Below are 19,663 nucleotides of genomic sequence, written 5' to 3' on the forward strand. Positions count from 1 at the left end.
CTCGATTAAAGCAATTTTCCATTCCTCCCCAGAGGCGAGCAGCTGGCTGTGTGTCGGAAGTGTAACATCTTCCAAATTTCAGGGCGCTGAGTAAGAAGCAGGCTGTGCCAGACCCCACGCTCCCTCGCGATCCCCGGCTCACACACGAGAGCGTAGAGCGCTATAATCAGTCTTCTAATTAAACTTGGCAACATCACAACGAGAAATCAGATTTGGGAGCTGGCAACCTGGCACACAAACAAACTTTTATGTGAATAATTAGGCCAGAGCTAAGCGTACGCTGGACCAGCTTTAATCAACGTGTGATTGCAGTTAGCAGTAAAAGCCCCAATGTTTCCAAAAGCTTCTATGTTGTTTATGTGCTGTGGTGATTGTAACACAGCTTCTTTGATATACTCAGCATATCTTTTTACCCATTTCTTCCTCTTTCGTTTTCCTTCTCTTTTCCAAATTCCTACCCTGCAGGAGAATTCACTGTAACACAGGCCGCTTGTGAAAAGAATTGTGTGTGTAAGTGTGTGGGCACGAACACTCGCACCCACAAAGTCAGGAGTGTTTTATATACAAGCCCATCAACTGCCTTTAAGGAACCACACTTGAGCAGAACCTAGAGTATTATGTTTGGATTCAAAACCATTGGATCATCAGAAATGACCCCGTGGAACAACTCCGGAGCCCAGCCAGGCTGGGAGGACATCTTCAAGTTCACCCCGGACTCCAGGATTCTGAATGAGGTGCTAACTCTGGGCTGACCCCAAAGCACTGTCATGAACTTTGCTTCAACCTTTGTACATTTGAAACCACAACTGCAAAAATCCTATGAAGTTTTACTGCAAAAACAATTTCTGCTAGAGGTTTTCTAAACAAAACCTGTTGAATTTTTAAGAGAAACGTAAGATTTTATATACAGTAGGTAGCGTGTCGAGAAAGTAATGTTGTCAAGCAGGGGTCCCCAATCCCTGGGCTGCAGGGCAGTACCAGTCTGTGGTCTGTTAGGAACCCGGCCACACAGCAGGAGGTGAGTGGCGGGAGAGCGAGTGAAGCTTCATCTGCCACTCCCCATCGCTCCCCATCACTCGCATTACCGCCTGAAACATCCCCCCTCCAAACCCCGCGGAAAAACTGTCTTCCATGAAACGGGTTCCTGGTGCCAAAAAGGTTGGGGACCGCTGTTGTAAAGGCTTCCCTTGTAAGTTTCAGAATTCTCTCTCTTATCTGGGTACAGAATATAAACTGTCGTTTAAGCTTTAAAATTCAAATCCTTTCCTTGTGTTTTTCTAAACCATCAGTTCAACTTAAGAAAAACGTAGGAAAATTAGAGTGCATTTTTAAGATGCAGGAGATTAATTCTGCTCTCTTTATCCTCCTAATGACTAGGCTAGTGCCATATATATATAAATACTATTTATATTCTAACAGATTTTTGTAACTGGTCTAGTGGTATTGTATATGTATTTATTTTTCTAACATTTCTCTAATCTGGACTCTCCTCTTCCCAAGATTAAAGTTTTTCCTAGGAAAGATATGTAACATCATTTAGCTACTATACAAGTTCTAGGACAACTACTAAATTATTAGCATTTCCTAACTTACTGGGAACTGTGGGGTTTTTTTGTTTTTTTTTTTCCTAGCTAGTGGGGAGAAAAAAACCCCTCAGAGTGAGAGAGATTAGTGGTGAACCTCAGCCAATATGGAACACAACGATCATTTTAACCTTAAAATGAAAACAATGTGTGCTCTGTCTCTGTCTTGGTTGGCTCAGAGAGATGAACCCTGCTTACCTTGGACACAAAGCATTCTGCTATGGCCACAGGATCATTTTCACAGTTTTCCAAGTCTTGCAGAAGTTCACTAATAAAAAAATAAAAACCAGAATGTATTAGGTTGTGGTCTGAGAGTTGAGGACATTTTAAATAACTTAGAAGTTTAAACATTTATATGGCATTTACAAGGAATCATATTTAATTGGATAACTGAGGACCTCTTGTCATTAAATCCAAGGCTTAGATAAGGGACTTGCCCAAGGTCATGGTGGAGCAGGGGTGTAAACACAGGTCTGACCTGTAACTCTCCCACCCAGAGATAAGCCCTACCTAATGGTTTCAGTCTTCTAGAAGTTTGTCCACATCTGTAGCATGCTCACACATACTCACTCATTCATCCAATAGCTTTCCAGGTACCAGATACTGTGCAAAGCACTAAGAACAAACACACCAGTGAGCCAAGTGAGATATGGTTCCTGGTCTCTTGGAGCTTGGAATCCACCGGAAGAGTCAGACCTTCAGTGAAAAATCACACTGAGAAATATAAAACTCTACATGGAGATACTGCTCTAAAGGAAAGATATGCCAGGGGAGGAAACCTCTTTCTTCAGATGAAAATCTGTATTATTTTTAATGATTCATTATTTTAAGTAACTAACTGCATAATATTTCAACGTGTGGACGTAGCATCGTTAATTTAACTGATCTCCCATGGCTGGATACAATTCTATAAATGGGATTGCTGGGTCATCAGGCATTCTCAGTTTAAATGTTAACACATTTCCAAATTGCATTCCATATAACTTGGATTGATATGTACTTCGATATGTTAAGTGTTTATTTTAATTAGCTGTGTATTACATATTTAATAAAAGGTTAAACAGTTCTGCAGGAATTATGATAAAAATAGTTCTACACTTTCTTGCTTTTTGTTTCCCATTCTCGACTGCCACTCCCAAGAAACACTTCCAACTCCTAGCTGTTTCTGCTGTATGTACCCGTTTCCAAACATGCTGGTAATGCATTTTCATTCTTTTTCAGTTTTAGATATTTACTCCATAATTTTCTCAGCTTCCTTTCCTCCCATCTTCTCAACAAGCTCTGTTATGAAATTTAATTAGATTAAAAGTCAGAGTTTACACTTTATTTTTTTTTTTAATATTTATTTTATTTATTTGGTTGCACTGGGTCTTGGTTGCAGCAGGCGTGCTCCTTAGTTGAGGCCAGTGGGTTCCTTGGTTGTGGCATGTGAACTCCTGGTTGCGGCATGCATGGGGGATCTAGTTCCCTGACCAGGGATCGAACCTGGGCCCCCTGCATTGGGAGCGCGGAGTCTTAACCACTGCGCAACCAGGGAAGTCCCCAGAGTTTACACGTTAAAGGCTATGTAAATATTATTCTCAGCTGGGCCTTGGAGTGTACCATAACTACATTTCCTTTCTTGTACAACCATGCTTTCCCTGGAGTTAAAATGCTTTTTTTTTTGCTTTGTTTTCAAAATACACTCCACTAATTTACCTTCCAACTTTGCACCAGAAGTATAACCCTTGTCTCACCGAGTTCAAACATCAGATCATCTATGGACTGTGTTCTTTCTTGGTGACCTCCCTCCTAGAGCTGTCTGTCCTTCCACTCCCACCTGGACAGGTGCTCTCCAGGCCTGCTGGGTCCTCTCTGCAACACCACCCTGATGGTGCCCTTCCCTAGCTCTCATGTTGGATGCCTTGTTTCTCGGATACCATTTAAGCCATTTTGTCTCCTTTGGGAGATTCTACTACTCCAGTAGGGGTGACAGGCAGTACATTTTCTGAGACTCTTCCTGTTTCAAAATGTTCTCCCTTCACACCTGGCTGATAATATTGATGGATATAGAATTCTTGGTTGGAACTTATTTTCCCTCAGTTTTCAGGGAGCTATATGCTGCCTTATGGATTCTAATGCTGCTATTGAGAAGTCCAATATCATTCTGATCTGCGATCCAGGTTCCAAGTGACCTGTTTTTCAATTCTGGAGGTTTTTGGTGTTTTCTGTTTGTTAATATGGTTCTGAAATGCTGTGATGGTTGGTTTTGAGGTGGGTTTTTTTCATACACAGAGCCAATTTGAATATCTGGGAAATGTTCTTGAGTGTCAGTTCCCAAAATGACCCCTGGGTTCTTGAGATCCCTTCAGGAAGTCCATGAGGTCAATATTTTTATAAAAATACTTTGACACTGTTAGATTTTTTACTTTCATTCTCTTGTGAGAGTACACTGGCCTTTCCAGAGGCCACGTGACCTGTGATATCACAGATGGAAAGGAGAAGCAGATATGAGAATCCAGCTGTCTTCTAGTAAGTCAAACAGTAAAGAGATTTGTAAAAATGTAAAACAATTCCAACACACACAAAAATGTTAGTGGGAAGAGTAGTAAAGTTTTCTAGAAATTTGTGGATTTATTATTATTGAATACATTGATATCTCTTTTTTTAAAATAAATTTATTTATTTATTTTTTGGCTGTGTTGGGTCTTCGCTGCTGCCCACGGGCTTTCTCTAGTTGTCGTGAGCAGGGGCTACTCTTCGTTGAGGTGCGTGGGCTTCTCATTGTGGTGGCTTCTCTTGTTGCAGAGCACAGGCTCTAGGCGCGTGGGTTTCAGTAGTTGTGGCACACGGGCTCAGTAGTTGTGGCTCGTGGGCTCTAGAGCACAGGCTCAGTAGTTGTGGCACACGGGCTTAGTTGCTCCGTGTCATGTGGGATCTTCCCGGACCAGGGCTTGAACCCATGTCCCCTGCAATGGCAGGTGGATTCTCAACCACTGAGCCACCAGGGAAGTCCCCACTGATATCTTAATAGTTTCTCAGTTTTAATTTCTGTCATGGTAAATGAAACATCATAAATCATAAACAAAAAAGCTTTTTGGGCACTTAGTAATTTTTAAGCATGTACAGATCCTGGGACCAAAAAGCTAGGGAAACTCTGTTCTTGAATTATGGCTTTAATACTCCCTCCCCTCCATTAGATTAGACACTTTAATCTTTCTCATTCTTCCTCTCCTATTTTCCATCTTCTTGTTTATCGTTCTGTTTTCTGAGAGACTTCATCTTTATTTTCTATCCCTTCTACTGAATTTTTTCATTTCTACTATCTGACTTATAATTTCAATGTGTGTGTGTGTGTGTGTGGGTGTGTGTGTGTGTGTGTGTTTACATGCTCTTTGGATGCTTCTTATGTTTCTATTCTTATTTTATGGGTGTGAAAAATCTTCTCTTATTTCCAAGCAGATGGTGATGTTGATGATGATGATTTTGGACTTATCTTTCCTGCTCTGTGCTTTTTGCTCAACTACCTTTCCTCTGATCATTTGGGCTTCTGTTGTTCTTGTTAGAGGGTCTCCTCAAATACCTGAGAATCTTCATTTATCCTGTCCTGTTTGAAGGTGAGACACCACGATGCCGACCATAAACTCTGCACGGAAGTGGAGCTTTGTGTAGGGTGCTACTTACTCAGGGCAGTGGTTCTCAAACATTTTGGGGTCAAGACCTGTTTACCTCTTAAAAATTCTTTATGTGGATTATATCAACACTTATTAGAAATTAAGACTGCTATATAATTTTAAAAAGATCAATTCATTTAATTATAAATTTAGTACATGTTAATACAAATAACTTTTTGTGAAAAATAGATTTTATAAAACAAAACAAAATTTAATGAGAAGTGCAACACTGTTTTACATTTTTGCAAATCTCTAATATCTAACTTAATAGAACACAGATGGATGCTCATATCTGCTCTGTGTTCAACAGCCTCACACAAATATGTCACTGGAAAAGGGAGGAGTATTTTAATAGCCTTTTAGGTGAGTATGTATAGCTTTCTTTGATAAGACACTGAAACTCAACAAATGGTAGTTTCTTAGAGGTTTGTTGGAGTCTGAAACCATTATATACTATATCCTGTTACATTAAAATCCATTGATGCATCTATCTTGTACTTTGAAAGGAACTTTACCAATGCATGATTTCAGAATAGTCCCAATTTCAAACATTCTTTCCTAATATTCCTATAAAAACATATCATCTGTAAGATTATTTTTGTTTTGTTTAAATATAGTTCTGATATTTGTATCAATTTCTTTTATAGAAAGATGGGTGTGATTAAATTAAAGGCAGTTGAAATCTAATCATTAGGATCTAAATACTGGATGAAGTAAGAGAAAAGATCAAAGAAAAAGAACAGCCAAGGAAGCAACATATCTGGACCAGTGTTTTCCATTACTGGAGGATGGAGTGCCCTGGATACAGGTTTTGTATCTAGGTCTTTCAATATAAATCCTCTTTCTGAGCACAGAAGAATTTTGAGCAGAATCCATCATGTTACTTCTCAAGACTTAACAGAAATACTCCTTGACAATATTTAACTCCCTGTGTTCTCAATGTTACACTCATCAAGCTACCCTTTGAGCTTTAATTTCATCTCCAGATTGAATCTCCTGGTAGGAGGAAGTGTCTCAGGGGACCCACCCAGGCTCTAGTATGGCTCACCTATAAATGAATGGCCTTCATTGCTCAACAACCAGAGCTGGGAGGGAGCTCAGATACCTTCCAGTCCTACCCCTTAATTTTAAGGTGAGAAAACCATGACTCATAAAAGGGAGGTGGCTTACCTTAGGTCACACAGCTAATAATTAATGGCATAGCTGGGGTTAGTATCAGGGCTCTTGAATCCCAGTCCCACACTCTATGATAAACACATCTATTGAAAGATTTGTTTCCTGATCGACTCAAGAAAGCTGAGGGCTAGACTCTGCATCACAGTGTCTTCAACCTCGTACTGCCTACCTGGAAGGCCTTGTGTGAATCACTTGGCCCACTTTCCTTTACAGCCCTTTTCTAAAATAATGGAACCAGCGAGGAGGAAGTAGTCTTTCAAGCTCTGTCATCAGAGCAATCATCCTGATACAGTTGGCCAACCACCCTGTTTGTTCTCCACTCAACGTGGTAATTACTGAAAGCCTTGTGTGTCAGGCACTGCTATAGGCACTGAGGTGATGGGGTAAAGAACATGGACAAAGGCTCTGTCCTATGGTGCTTATGTTCTGATCAGGAGTGATAAGTGTTAATAACTGAAGAAATAAACAACACAATATCAAACAAAAGACAACAAATGTTGGCAAGGATGTGAGGAATTGGAACTCTTGTACACTGTTGATAGGAATGCAAAATGGTGCAGCCACTATGGAAAGCAGTATGGAGGTTCTCCAAAAACTGAAAAGTAGAACTACCATATGATCCAGCAATCCAACTTTGGGGTATTTATCTACAAAGATTGAAATCAAAATCTTGAAGAGATATCAGCACTACCATGTTCATTGCAGAAGTATTCACAATAGCTAAAATGTGGATATAACCTAAATGTCTGTGAATGGATAAAGATGAATAAATAAAGAAAATGTAGTGTATATATATATACAATGAAATATTATTTAGCCTTAAAAAAGAAGAAATTCTGTGACAACATGGAAGAACCTTGACATTATGCTAAGTGAAATAAACCAGTCACAGAAGGACAAATCGTGATTTGTGATTTACATGATTCCACTTATGTGAGAAATCTAAAATAGTCACACTCATAGAATCAGACAGTAGAATGGTGGTTAGCAGGGGTTGGGGGTAAGAGTAAATGAAGGAGTTGCTAATTAACAGGCATAAAGTTTCAGCTAAACAGGTTGAACCTGCTGTACCACATTGTAGCTAAGTTAACAATAACGTATTGAACACTTAAAAATTTAAGAGGGTAGATCTCATGTTAAGTGCTCTTACTATAATAACATAAAATTTAAAAAAAAGAAAATAAATGAGATTTCATTCTTTTACCAATAGAAACTTACACACCATAGTACAATATTGCTTAATAAGAATGTTTATGTGAAAAAACAGTAAAGTATTGGTTTTACTGAAAAACAAGACAAACCCAACAGAATATGATACTGTACTATGTTATGAAGGAAATAAAGAGGACAATGTGGTAGAGAGCAACTGAGGCTGGGTGGTGGTGGAGGAGCATTGGGGCAGTCATGGAATGTTCTCTGAGGAGGTGATATCTGAGTTTGGGGAAGGTTGGAAGAGAAAGTCATTTAAGAAATTGATAGTGAGTCTAAGGACAGAATGAACATGGTGTGTTCTTATGTGAGGTGTAGAAAGGAAGCCACTGGCTGGTGTTTGGTGAACAACGGGGAGTGTGGGAGATACGGAAGACGACTAAACATAAAATAATACATCATGTACTATGGGAACTCAGATGGGGCCATGAAATGTGGGAGATAAGGGACTCCATAAAGACCAGAAACAGACTGTCATTCTAGAGTTACAGCCTAACGGGGTGGGGACTAGGTTTCTCATTGCATCAGTGTAACTAATGAACAACTTTACAAGTACAGTAGCAGGAAGGAGTGACTCATAGATTGTGTTTTGTACTCAAAGCTAAAATTAGAGTCATTCTACCTTCAGGTTTGGGGTATTTTCCCTTTTCCCAGAGCAACTGTTCCAAATATTTCCTCCTTTTTGAGTAGGATTATGAAAAAGAAAATAAGATTTCTTACTTGAGTTCAAGTCCCTTGTTTGGATGGGCAGTTACAGGAAACACAGTTCTCTTTTACAGAGCATATTCCAGGTAAGACTTTCTCTGACCACTGATGTGGACTTGAAGTCAGGAATTGTAATACGACCTTGAAGATTCTATTGCCTTACACTGAACAAGATTCAGGAACAGGGCCTCTCCCCTTCCAGTGTGCAATAGACTCTAAGCACCACTTCCTTTTCCCACCCACCCAACTAGGTCAGCTGGTATTTTAACTTGTTTGCATCCACAGAGGCACACGTGCATGAGGGAATAGAAAATGGGGTGAGGTTAATAGTACGAAATGCTCCATTAATTTCACTGATACATTAGCACTGGTCTTGAAAAGTCTACAAGAAGAAAGCCTGCAGGTAAAATTATATTTCTACCATTGTGCAGTAGTTGAAGACATTTTGGTGGTGTGAAAAGGCATTAAAAGAAAAGATAACTTCCCCCACCTTTCCCTGCCTTATTGTTGTATGTATCCCATGATTTGCTTTTTAAATTACATTTCAAAGGAGAAAAAAAGCATGGCCCAAATAATTTTTTTGTCTTAAGACATAAGTTACTTGCTCTGTGATGCTTTTACTAGCCCCTCAGACAAAATTAATTGCTTGTTCCTCAGCGTTCGCAAAGCATTTTGTTCATTCCTTGATTATATGACTTGTTGCCTCTGCTACACAATGATGTCATTCATCTTTATACTACTAGACTTAGCCCAGTGCTTTACACACAGTAGTGACTCAACATAGGTATACTGAATAAAGAGAAAGGGTTGAAGGAAAAAGGAAAATTTTACTCTCATCTTTTGAGGAAGGAAGAGAGCTTACGATTTTAACTTGCTAAAAAATAATTTAAAAATAGAATTCCAGTATGGAGGAATGGTCTCTGCTTCCTCACTCTTCATCATTAAAGAAAGATTCAAATTACAGTTTGGATAACTCTTCTGTATTCCAAGAGAGGGATGCTGTGTAAAAACAATTGACATCTCTTCTTTCATATGCAGTTAAAAAAACCCCAAGTTTTGGGAGTTTAGGAGCAAGTTAAAATGGGGAAAATGGTTTCTTGGACTAAGCTTATTTCCTGACCGTTTGGGAATTTCTTCCAGACACCAAACCAGAGTCTTAAATTTCCAGGCTGTTAAAGGGATTATGAGAGAAAGATTTGGCTATAACAAAGAAAGCAAAAATGAAATCTCAACTGTATTCCAAAACAATTCATTTTGGAAGATTTTGTGAAATAACAATTTGAATCTAGTAATACGCCAAAACTGAACAAAGACAGTACAAGGGGGACTTCCCTGGTGGTGCAGTGGTTAAGAATCTGCCTGCCAATGTAGGGGACATGGGTTCAAGCCCTGGTCCAGGAAGTTCCCACATGCCGCGGAACAACTAAGCCCGTGCGCCACAACTACTGAGATTGCGCTCTAGAGCCCGCGAGCCACAACTACTGAGCCCACGTGCCACAACTACTGAAGCCCGTGTGCCTAGAGCCCGTGCTTCGCAACAAGAGAAGCCACTGCAATGAGAAGCCCGTGCACCGCAACAAAGAGTAGCCCCCACTCTCCACAACTAGAGAAAGCTCGCGCACAGCAACGAAGACCCAACGCAGCCAAAAATAAATAAATAAATATATTTAATTTAAAAAAAAGGTAACAAAAAAAAGTAACTTAAAAAAAAAGACAGTACAAGGAAAGAAATTATACACTACTGTCATTTATGAACATACCTGAAAAAGTTCTTAAAAAAATACAAATCAAACTCATTATGCATAAGTACATGAAACATCATGGCCAGGTAGGTTTTATTCTAGTAGTGTATATATGATCCAAATCAGAAGGCCCATTAATATAATTTGCCACATTAAGAATAGGAGAAAAATCATATGCTAATTTTCTTACAGGATGATTATGTATTCAATAAAATTCAATTTTCATTCACACTAAAATCTTAGCAAAATAGAAACAAGTGTCTATCTAAGTCTTGGAACAAACATCATACTTAATGGTAAACAGTTAAAGCATTCCTGCTAATGTCAGAAAAAAGATAAGAATGCCAACATCTAATCAACTTTGTATGGAAAGACGTACCCAAAGCAGTAAGACAAGAAAAAAACATAAGGGGTAGAAGAACTGTAAAGGAAGACAAAAAATTCTCCTCATTTTCAGACACTACTGTCTACATAGAAAATCCAAAAGGATCTATAAAACATTATTAGAACTGATGGGACAGTTTAGAGAGTTAGTTGGATATAGTATCAACATATAAAAATTAAAAGCATTCCTACATGACAATAATGGCTAATTTAAAAACAGAAGAATTACTCTAGTCAAAAATAACATCAAAAAGAATAAATTTTTAAAAGTCACATGTATGAATGTGATGGAGAAACTATAAAATATTATTATAGGGCATTTTAGAAAAGCTTGATTGATGAGATATTTTTACAGATCGGATGACAATATTGCGAAGATGTCAATTCTGCCAAAATTAATCTAAAAATTAAATCGAATTCCAATAAAAGTCCCAACAGAGTTTTTCATGGAACTTGACAAATTAATGCAAAAAAAAAAAATCACTTGGCAGTGCAAAGAGTTAAGAAATGCTAAGCCATTGTTGAAGAAGAGCAGTGTGGATTTAATTATTAAGACAATGTGGTATGGAGTAAGGACGGACAAAGAGACCAACAAAACAAAACACAGAGCCCAGAAACAGGACCATACATACACATAAACCTCACCTAGGAGGAATGTGGAACTACAAATAGGCACAGAAAGGATGTACTTTTCAGCCTATGGTGATGGGACCATCAGCTAGCCCTATGAAAATAAGGATTTGGATTTCCTACCACAAACCATACTTCCATCAATTTTAGTTAGATTAAGGACATATGTGAAAAGCAAAATTTTAAGACTTTCAGGAAAAATATAGAGTATGTTTATGAACTGAGAGTAGGAGGTAATTTTTTAAACAAACACAAAATCCACATACTATAAATATTATATTTACTGAGAGTAGTCAAACTTATGAATTTTACAACTTCTTTTCAAAGAAATCATAATTAAAGTTAAAAGACAAGTCTCATACTAAGGGAGGATTACAACTCACATAAACCACAACGATCTCCAGGGAGAATTCATCAGGAACTCCTACGCAACCCTACGAAAAAGAAACATCCTGGGACTTCCCTGGTGGCGCAGTGATTAAGACTCCTCACTCCCAATGCAGGGGGCCTGGGTTCTATCCCTGGTCAGGGAACTAGATCCCACATGCATGCCACAAACTAAGAGTTCGCATGCCACAACTAAGGAGCCCACCTGCCGCAACTAAGTGCAACCAAATAAATAAATAAACAGGTATAGGTATTTAAAAAAAAAAGAAAAGAAAAAGAAACATCCTAACAGAAAAATGATCAATGGGTATAAACCAGAAATTCACAGAAGAAATCAAAGTGGCCAAAAAAACAAGAAAAGAGGCTTAGTCTTAACTGCAATTGGCAAAATGCAAGGTAACGTATCCCCCAACGGAATATTATATCACAGTTAAAATAAGCAAAGTAGAGCTATAAATCTCAAAAGCAACATTGAGTGAAAAAAATTTCTAAAAGGTTGACACGATTTATGCCATGTTTGAAATAAGTTAAAGCATGCTATGTATTTTATTTTTTTTAATTTTTATTTATTTATTTATTTATTTTTGGCTGCACTGGGTCTTCATTGCTGTGTGCGGGCTTTCTCTAGTTGCAGTGAGCTGGGGCTAATCTTCCTTGCGGTGCACGGGCTTCTCATTGCGGTGGCTACTCTTGTTGTGGAGCACGGGCTGTAGGCATGTGGGCTTCAGTAGTTGTGGCACGTGGGCTCAGTAGTTGTGGCTCACGGGCTCTAGAGCGCAGGCTCAGTAGTTGTGGCGCATGGGCTTAGTTCCTCCACGGCATGTGGGATCTTCCCAGACCAGGGATCAAACCCGTGTCCTCTGCATTGGCAGGTGGATTCTTAACCACTGTGCCATCAGGGAAGCCCTGTATTTTAAATAAATACTTACATACATAGTCATGGCAACAAAGATCATACTTGGGAATGAAACATCAAGTCTTGGATAGCAGTTATAGTTATAGTGGTAATTTGAGCCAGATTGTACTGGCTTTTCTGAGCCAATTCTGTACATCTCTTCCTAATTCCATGTTCAGTGATGTCTTCTTAGTAGCTTGAATCTGCAGTGATGGGTGTGTTTACACCAGAGAAACTGGCAAACACTATAAATCCCAGATTCTCCCTCCCCTGTCCTCACCCTGGAGAACTGGTACACCAGCACATCACTGTGCCATTCTCCACAGAGCGGGATGCAATTGGGAGGGGTATATCAGGGGACTCAGCATTATTTGTAACGCCTTTATGCTTTCAAGAATTTCTGAAGCAGAGACTTCCCTGGTGGCGCAGTGGTTAAGAATCCGCCTGCCAATGCAGGGGATATGGGTTCGATCCCTGGTCCGGGAAGATCCCACATGATGCGCAGCAACTAAGGCCGTGCGCCACAACTACTGAGCCTGCGCTCTAGAGCCCGCGAGCCACAACTTCTGAGCCCACGTGCCACAACTACTGAAGCCTGCGCGCTGCGCCTACAGCCCATGTTCCGCAACAAGTGAAGCCGCTGCAAAGAGAAGCCCACACACCACAAGGAAGAGTAGTCCTTGCTCGCCGCAACTAGAGAAAGCCCACGCACAGCAACGAAGACCCAAAGCAGCCATAAATAAATAAATTAAAAAAAAAAGAATTTCTAAAGCAAATACGGCACAAGGGAAGGCCTTGATAGACTGAGGGTGCTACATGGGTGTTTATCATAGCACTCGATGCGTTCCTGTATTTTGGGAATATTTCCTAAAAAACAAAACCTAATCAGCTGAATTTTCCAGGCCAAAATAAACCCATTTTCTTTTTGCCCTCTTTAATTTTAGAGTTTTACATCTTGCTTAGTTGGGCACAATAGTATTATATTATGTTGAAAAACCTGGACCTGAACTAATAACAGAAACTTTAAAATTATTTCAAGCCTTAAGCATAGATTTGCCAGATAGCTGTATCTTTGAAATCAACTGATGTAAGGTATAGAATAGGGGATTCATAAGAGGCGTTAACATAAAAAGTCACATCAATACTCTTATTTAATCAAATATAATAGCAAAGACATTTGAGCTCTAAATTTAGAGTCCAGATTTAAGAGAAAGGAAATAAAAGTGAATAGGGACAAAACAGTACAGACAATTCAACTGTAAAAGTTAAACAGGAAGATGTTCTTGAAAATAATTAAAAATAGTAAGAATACCAGTTGAGATCTGACAAAACCAGGTGTGTTCAAAATAGGCTAGGTTGGATTTCTAGCTCTATGTCCTTGAGCAAAGGACTTTCTACACTGATTCCTGTGTCTGATCAATGTGTATACATTTTTGCATGTCAGAGATGTTAAGAGGATTAAATGAGACAATGCATGTGCAGGAGATATAAAAATGTGATCTACAAAAGGGATAGGCATGAACACGGTCACATGAATTGTGTCACTACACTGATGCCACATATATCATCATCCTGACTCAGGTTTATTCTAGCCACGTCTGACTTCCTCATTCAGAGAACACCAAAGAGAAGAGAGAACCAACTCAGGCACATAAAGATCTTCTCAGTCTTCCAGCTTTTGCAGCCAAGGTCCCTTTTGGTTGACATCGGGGGCTACTTCAGTCTTATCTTCCTTTAAATTAGGAAACACATGAAGATGTAAACGCCGGGGAGTAGAACCCCTTTTCTGGACTATGCCGTAAACCAAGACCTGAAAAGCAGGGCTCTACTCTGGCAGGAGGGCATGCCACTTGATGCCTGGGGTTTGCAGTCAGAGAAGCCCAGACTTGCATAAAATGATAATGCACATAAAGCTCCATGGCCTCGGGCAAGAAGCAAGCCCTAGATAAGCAGTCATTACAGTCAACTTACAGCCAAACCACCAGAAGGCTTACACCAGGGCCTCCCAGCATCTAGGCCTTGTTTCTCTTCCTGGGTTACTGTGCCATTGGTGGGATCTGGGCGGAGAAGCCACTCAGGGGCTCCTGGATTTTTAACCTCAGCGACTGCTAAATGGAAGCCTGCTCTAATACCAGCGTGTTACTAATGGACACACAGACTCTAAATTCCCCAAATTCAATTTTTTTGTTTTTTGGCTGCACCACCTGGCTTGTGGGATCTTAGTTCCCCAACCAGGGATCAAACCCGGGCCCTTGGCACTGAGGGTGCGGAGTCCTAACCACTGGACCGCCAGGGAATTCCCCCTATTTCAATTTTTTAATGCCCTTTCTCTATTTTCTTATTATCGTGTTTATTTTATCTAGACAGTGTTTCTCAACCATGGCTGCACATTACAAACATCTGAGGACCTTTTACAAAATCCTGATGCCGTGGTCCCACCCTAGACCTAGAAGTTCTAATCAGAACTTCTAGGAGTAGGAGTCATCATATTAAAAACAAAAAACACACACACAAAAAACCACACATACACACACACACACACACACAATCCTTCCCAGATGATTCCAGTGTGCAGCCTGGGTTGAGAACCACTATCTTGGAACATGCAAATTGGTTTTCAAAGTCTACTGAGTCAAATGAAAAGAGATGTTGCAACACTGGCCTTTTTCATATCCCAGGCTTTCAAAATTAAGGGACGAGTTGATGTAATCCAAACATGTCTCCCAGAGGCCAGGCTTGGGCTAGATGTTAGGGATCCACATGGATGTTAGGGATGGCAAAGGAGATGTGGATCCTACCCTCAAGGAGCTCACATACACCAGCTTCAGTGAGCAAAGAGGGGGAGGATTTATAATTTGCACTAAGGTTGAGTCACCCAATGATAGGGCACTGTAGGACTTTATAAGGGGATTTTACTATAATAAAATCAATGTCATCATCACTGGTTAATATTGTGCTGTTTACTCTGTGCTGGCATTGAGTGAGGCACATGAAGTACTTCAGCTCACTGAAGCTTCACAATAACCATGCGAGGTAGATATTCCTATTGTTTCCATTTGCTCCTTTATTCCACAAAAGTTTGGAGGGTCCCACAAGCCAGACTCTGCTTAAGGCACTTGGGTAGTAACAAAACTGGCAGATCCCTGCCCTCAGGGAGTGTTCTGTGAGTGGGGGTGGGGAGGAAGGAAACAACAGACATAAACGTCAATCACAGAGTATGGTAGAAATTGCTAAATGCCAGGAGAAAAAGAAGAAGTAAGCAGGTAAGGTGTGTGCTTGGGTGCCGGGTTCACATCATTGAGAAAGGAAGTTTTGAGCAAAGACTTGAAATGAGGGAGTTAGGTACATTCTACAGATCTTTCCCCAGTACATTCTACAGATCTTTCTCCAATTATGATGGGGTTATGTCCCAATAAACCCACTGTAAGTTGAAAATGTCATAACTTGGAAATGCATTAAAATACACTTAAGCTACCAAACACAAAAGCTGAGATTTGCCTACCTTAAATGTGTTCAGAACACTTACATTAACCTACAGTTGGGCAAAATCATTGAACACAAAGCCTCTTTTATACTAAAGTGCTGAATATCTCATGCAATTTATTGACTACTGTATTGAAAGTAAAAAACAAAATGGTTGTAAGTGTATTGGTTGTTTACCCTCATGACGGCGTGCGTGACTGCGAGCTGTGGCTCACTGCCCGGGAAAAAATCAAAATTCAACATTTGAAGTACAGTTTCTACTGAACACGTCTTGCTTTCACACCATCGTACAGTCAAATCATGAGGTGGACCATCGTAAGTCAGGGACCATCTGTATTCTGTTTAAAATTCCCCAAAGAATATACACATGGCTCAGTTGGCATGCAAACCCAGAGATTTGGAAACCAGTCTATGCTCTTTACCTGCCTACTACCTGGTCTTCCAAGAAGTACCACAATACATTATAAGAACTGATTTGCCTGCCCCATCCCCTTCGGCTCCCTGTCTGCCTTGTTTACTACGATACTTTTCTAAGCCCACTTCCTGCTACACAGCAGGTACTCAATACATGTTTGAATTAAATTAAGCATTGTAAATTTTAACTATTAAATAATCTGAACTAATATCTGTTATGATTAAAGTATTTATTGTGTGTTTACTCCCTCCTGCCCACTCCCTAGGCAGAAGAAAATTTTTAGAAAGTCCAGCGGAGGTGGGGTTGCTGGAGACCAAGCCAGCACATATTTTTGGATGCCCTGTTCATGTTCTACTGTGGAAGAAAGATGCCTCTGCTCTGTCAGGGTGAATAGGTCTCTTCTCTGAGCCAGGAGGATGGAGCGGGATGGGATTTTGAATAAATGTGAGACTCATATACAAACAAGGATGTTTCCAGGTAGAAGATTTCACGGCATGATAGGCCACAAAAATTTATGAAGTCAAATCAGGGATTTCAAGTAAGTTTTCTTAGGCCACATTCATTTGAGAAAAATTCATAATGTTCTTATGTGAGAACAATCTTTTGAGTATTAGCTTACCTATTAAAGTGGTAGATATCCTGTATGTTTCCAAAAAGGGCTGATCTTTCTTCTGCCCCCAGAGGAAGTTTCGTTTGGTCCCTGATGCAGTCAAGGTAATCCTGTGAAATCAATGAGAAGAATGTCTTAAACACTCCTGTCTTTTTCAAGTCATCTTTAGTTATGCATGAGGAATCTTTCATATCTGTTTCAAGTAATTATTATACTAATGTGCTCATTAACTCTACCATGAGAAGGCAGAATCTCTCTTTTATTAATAATGAACTACTTCCCTACTTGTAGAACAGGGAGTTTGAGCAAGGAGAAAGGGTGTATGTACAGTGACATACCTACGCCCAAAGTGTATTAGTGCTTCCCTAGATGGATAATATAATGACCACGGTTATTGATAGAGTCAGAGTTTTGGCATACAACATTGCCTGCTATCTCCTTGACTGATTTATATGATAAAACAATACTTTAAAATTCATACAGTGGGAAACCAGAAGTAAAAATTCTGAAATTCTGGCGGTCCAGTGGTTAGGACTCAGCACTTTCACTGCCATGGCCCGGGTTCAATCCCTGGTCATGGAACTAAAATCCTACAAGCCATGTGGTATAGCAAAAAAAAAAAAAAAAAAAAAAAAAAAATTCTGAAATGTGATACAGTTGTTTTAAACATAACTTAAAAAGTCAGAAAGCTATCAGTTGCTAAAGTCTAGAATTAAATTTATCCTCAAATACCAGATTATTAAAAAAAACTTTTTAAAATAAGATAAGCATGTCACTCACTTATGCTATCCAATAGGCCATGTTAAGGAGTCACAGACAGCTTGAAAGGATTTTATATATTTTAACATGGAAACACCTTCCCACAGAGCTAACGTGGGCTCAGACCCACAGTGGGTTAAATGCACGTGGCTTAGAAGCTATTTGAACTGCTGAGAGAGGGGAAATCTGCTCTCCACGCTGTGTGCTGAGTCCATAACTGAGTGTCCCCCTTCCCCCAGCCAGCCTTGAAAAGAGAACTCTGTGGGAGGCAAGAAAACAATAAAGAAAAAAGTGAAAACAGCTGAAATAACGTAAAATCAAAAATAAACACAGTTCCCCGCCCTGGGCTGAACAATGCAGTATGGCGCTCCACCAAACGTCACCCAGAGTTCTGCAGCACTGGGGAAGTCACCCTGGGAAAAGTCAGCCAGACCGAGAAAATCCCAGCACTCAACCACATTCCGATGGCCAATCGCAAACACAATACCGTTTAAGCGCAACTAGTGAAAGGAGAAGCTGAAATGTAAGAACCATCAGATAATTGTTGCTTTTGTCTTTTAATAAGCCACGGCCACCCTCTCATGCCCTCCATGTTCCTCAAATGAAAAACAGGCCAGGCTTCGTCAGGCACTGTCTCCGTAGCATGGTTCACCGACTGCGTCATATAGCTTACCATTCTGGTTCTTTATTGCTAAAATCGTGGTCATGCAGGAACCGATGTTCATAAGCCTTTTTGTGTTTTAACAAGGTTGGTGGTAACATCACTTCTTCTTCAGAAAGTGGTCATCTCAATAAGAAATTAGACTCCCAAGGTTTAAGTGTAATTGCCATTAAAAACCCACAAGAGCAAGACCCAGCCTCCTTACTTTTATGAGAGGAACAGTCATAAGGAACTTAAGTATCTGTATAGGCTATAGCGATAACACCCAAATAAGAAATGCTCAAGAAGGCTAGAATGGAAGTAAGAGTGCATTTTGAACAAGTATAAATCTAACTTAGGCTTCCTCAAAAAAAAATGTATTCCTTGATAGTTTCATAAAATTACACATGGCACAAAGAGATGGGCTAATATTTAACTGCATTGAATGCTTATATTTGATAGTTGTTTCATACTTTGATCAACATTTCAAAAGGACAAGTCATATGCAAAATTAAGAAGGTAAAACAAAGGTTATAGATGAATACAAAATTGAAAAGTGAAACAACGATATTGGCAGGCCTGATCCACACCCAACAGCAGCGTGAAGATTGGGACGTAGATGACGCATATATTCCAGATGCACCTGGCCAGCTGCAGTGGAGTTTAAGGAGAAAAGGAAGAATCCTTTTTCTCACTTCAAGTACAAAGCTGGTTCATTTTGCAGAAACCTGATACTAAATTCTTCATGTCAGGGAAAGACTGAGTTAAGGGGGTTGAAGAATTTCATCTGGGGTGAGAGACAAAGAACCATGGCCCACTTCCAACAGAGGATGGCCCATCTCCAAATGAAAGAGTTTCAAAACCCCAGAGTCCGTGGTAGAGGAACTAGATTTTAAACGCTGCTTGTTTTCTGAAATCGTTGAGAAAATAGATCGTTAGGAGTCCAGATTTTTGCAGGCCACTCTAGAAAACAGATCAAAGCCATATGGCCACAACGTGTTCCCCCACTGATCATAATTAAGTCTTTTAAATATGATACTTTAACCCTAAACCAGTTACTGAAAACTACTGTAGCATGCACTGCATTAGCAGCTGTAATTATCTGAAGCCAAAATGAGAGGTTTGAAGCTCAGTGATAATAATAGTTCATTCCGTGCTCAAATGACAGAGTAAAGACACCAATGAAATTTATTAGAGCCTGTCACGCTACTTTTTAACTTTATTGGCTTGATGTCAGCACCTATGGTTACCCTACAGTTAACAATGAAAGATAAATTTAAAACTTTTGCGCCGAAAACAATTATTCTCCAAGAGGATCAAAGAATTCACTCAATTTTGAGGAGGGTAGGGAGGAGATACAAAAAACAGCTTTACACCATTCGAAAAAATTTT

The 19,663-nt window shown here is 39.7% G+C and overlaps 1 protein-coding gene across 11 annotated transcripts in view; it reads right to left on the reverse strand.

The window, feature by feature from the left end:
* Positions 1-19,663, reverse strand: part of PLEKHG1 (pleckstrin homology and RhoGEF domain containing G1) — a 223,315-nt gene that overhangs the window by 43,390 nt on the left and 160,262 nt on the right. For all 11 annotated transcript variants that reach the window (XM_082474412.1, XM_082474414.1, XM_082474411.1 and 8 more), the window contains 2 exons: positions 16,882-16,982; positions 1,782-1,851 (listed from right to left, as the gene is read on the reverse strand). In XM_082474412.1, the coding sequence (XP_082330538.1) occupies positions 1,782-1,851; positions 16,882-16,982 (171 nt within the window). The remainder of the gene's footprint in view (positions 1-1,781; positions 1,852-16,881; positions 16,983-19,663) is intronic.

Source organism: Balaenoptera physalus (assembly GCF_965194825.1).
Source record: "Balaenoptera physalus genome assembly, chromosome: 9".
Classification (NCBI taxonomy): domain Eukaryota; kingdom Metazoa; phylum Chordata; class Mammalia; order Artiodactyla; family Balaenopteridae; genus Balaenoptera; species Balaenoptera physalus.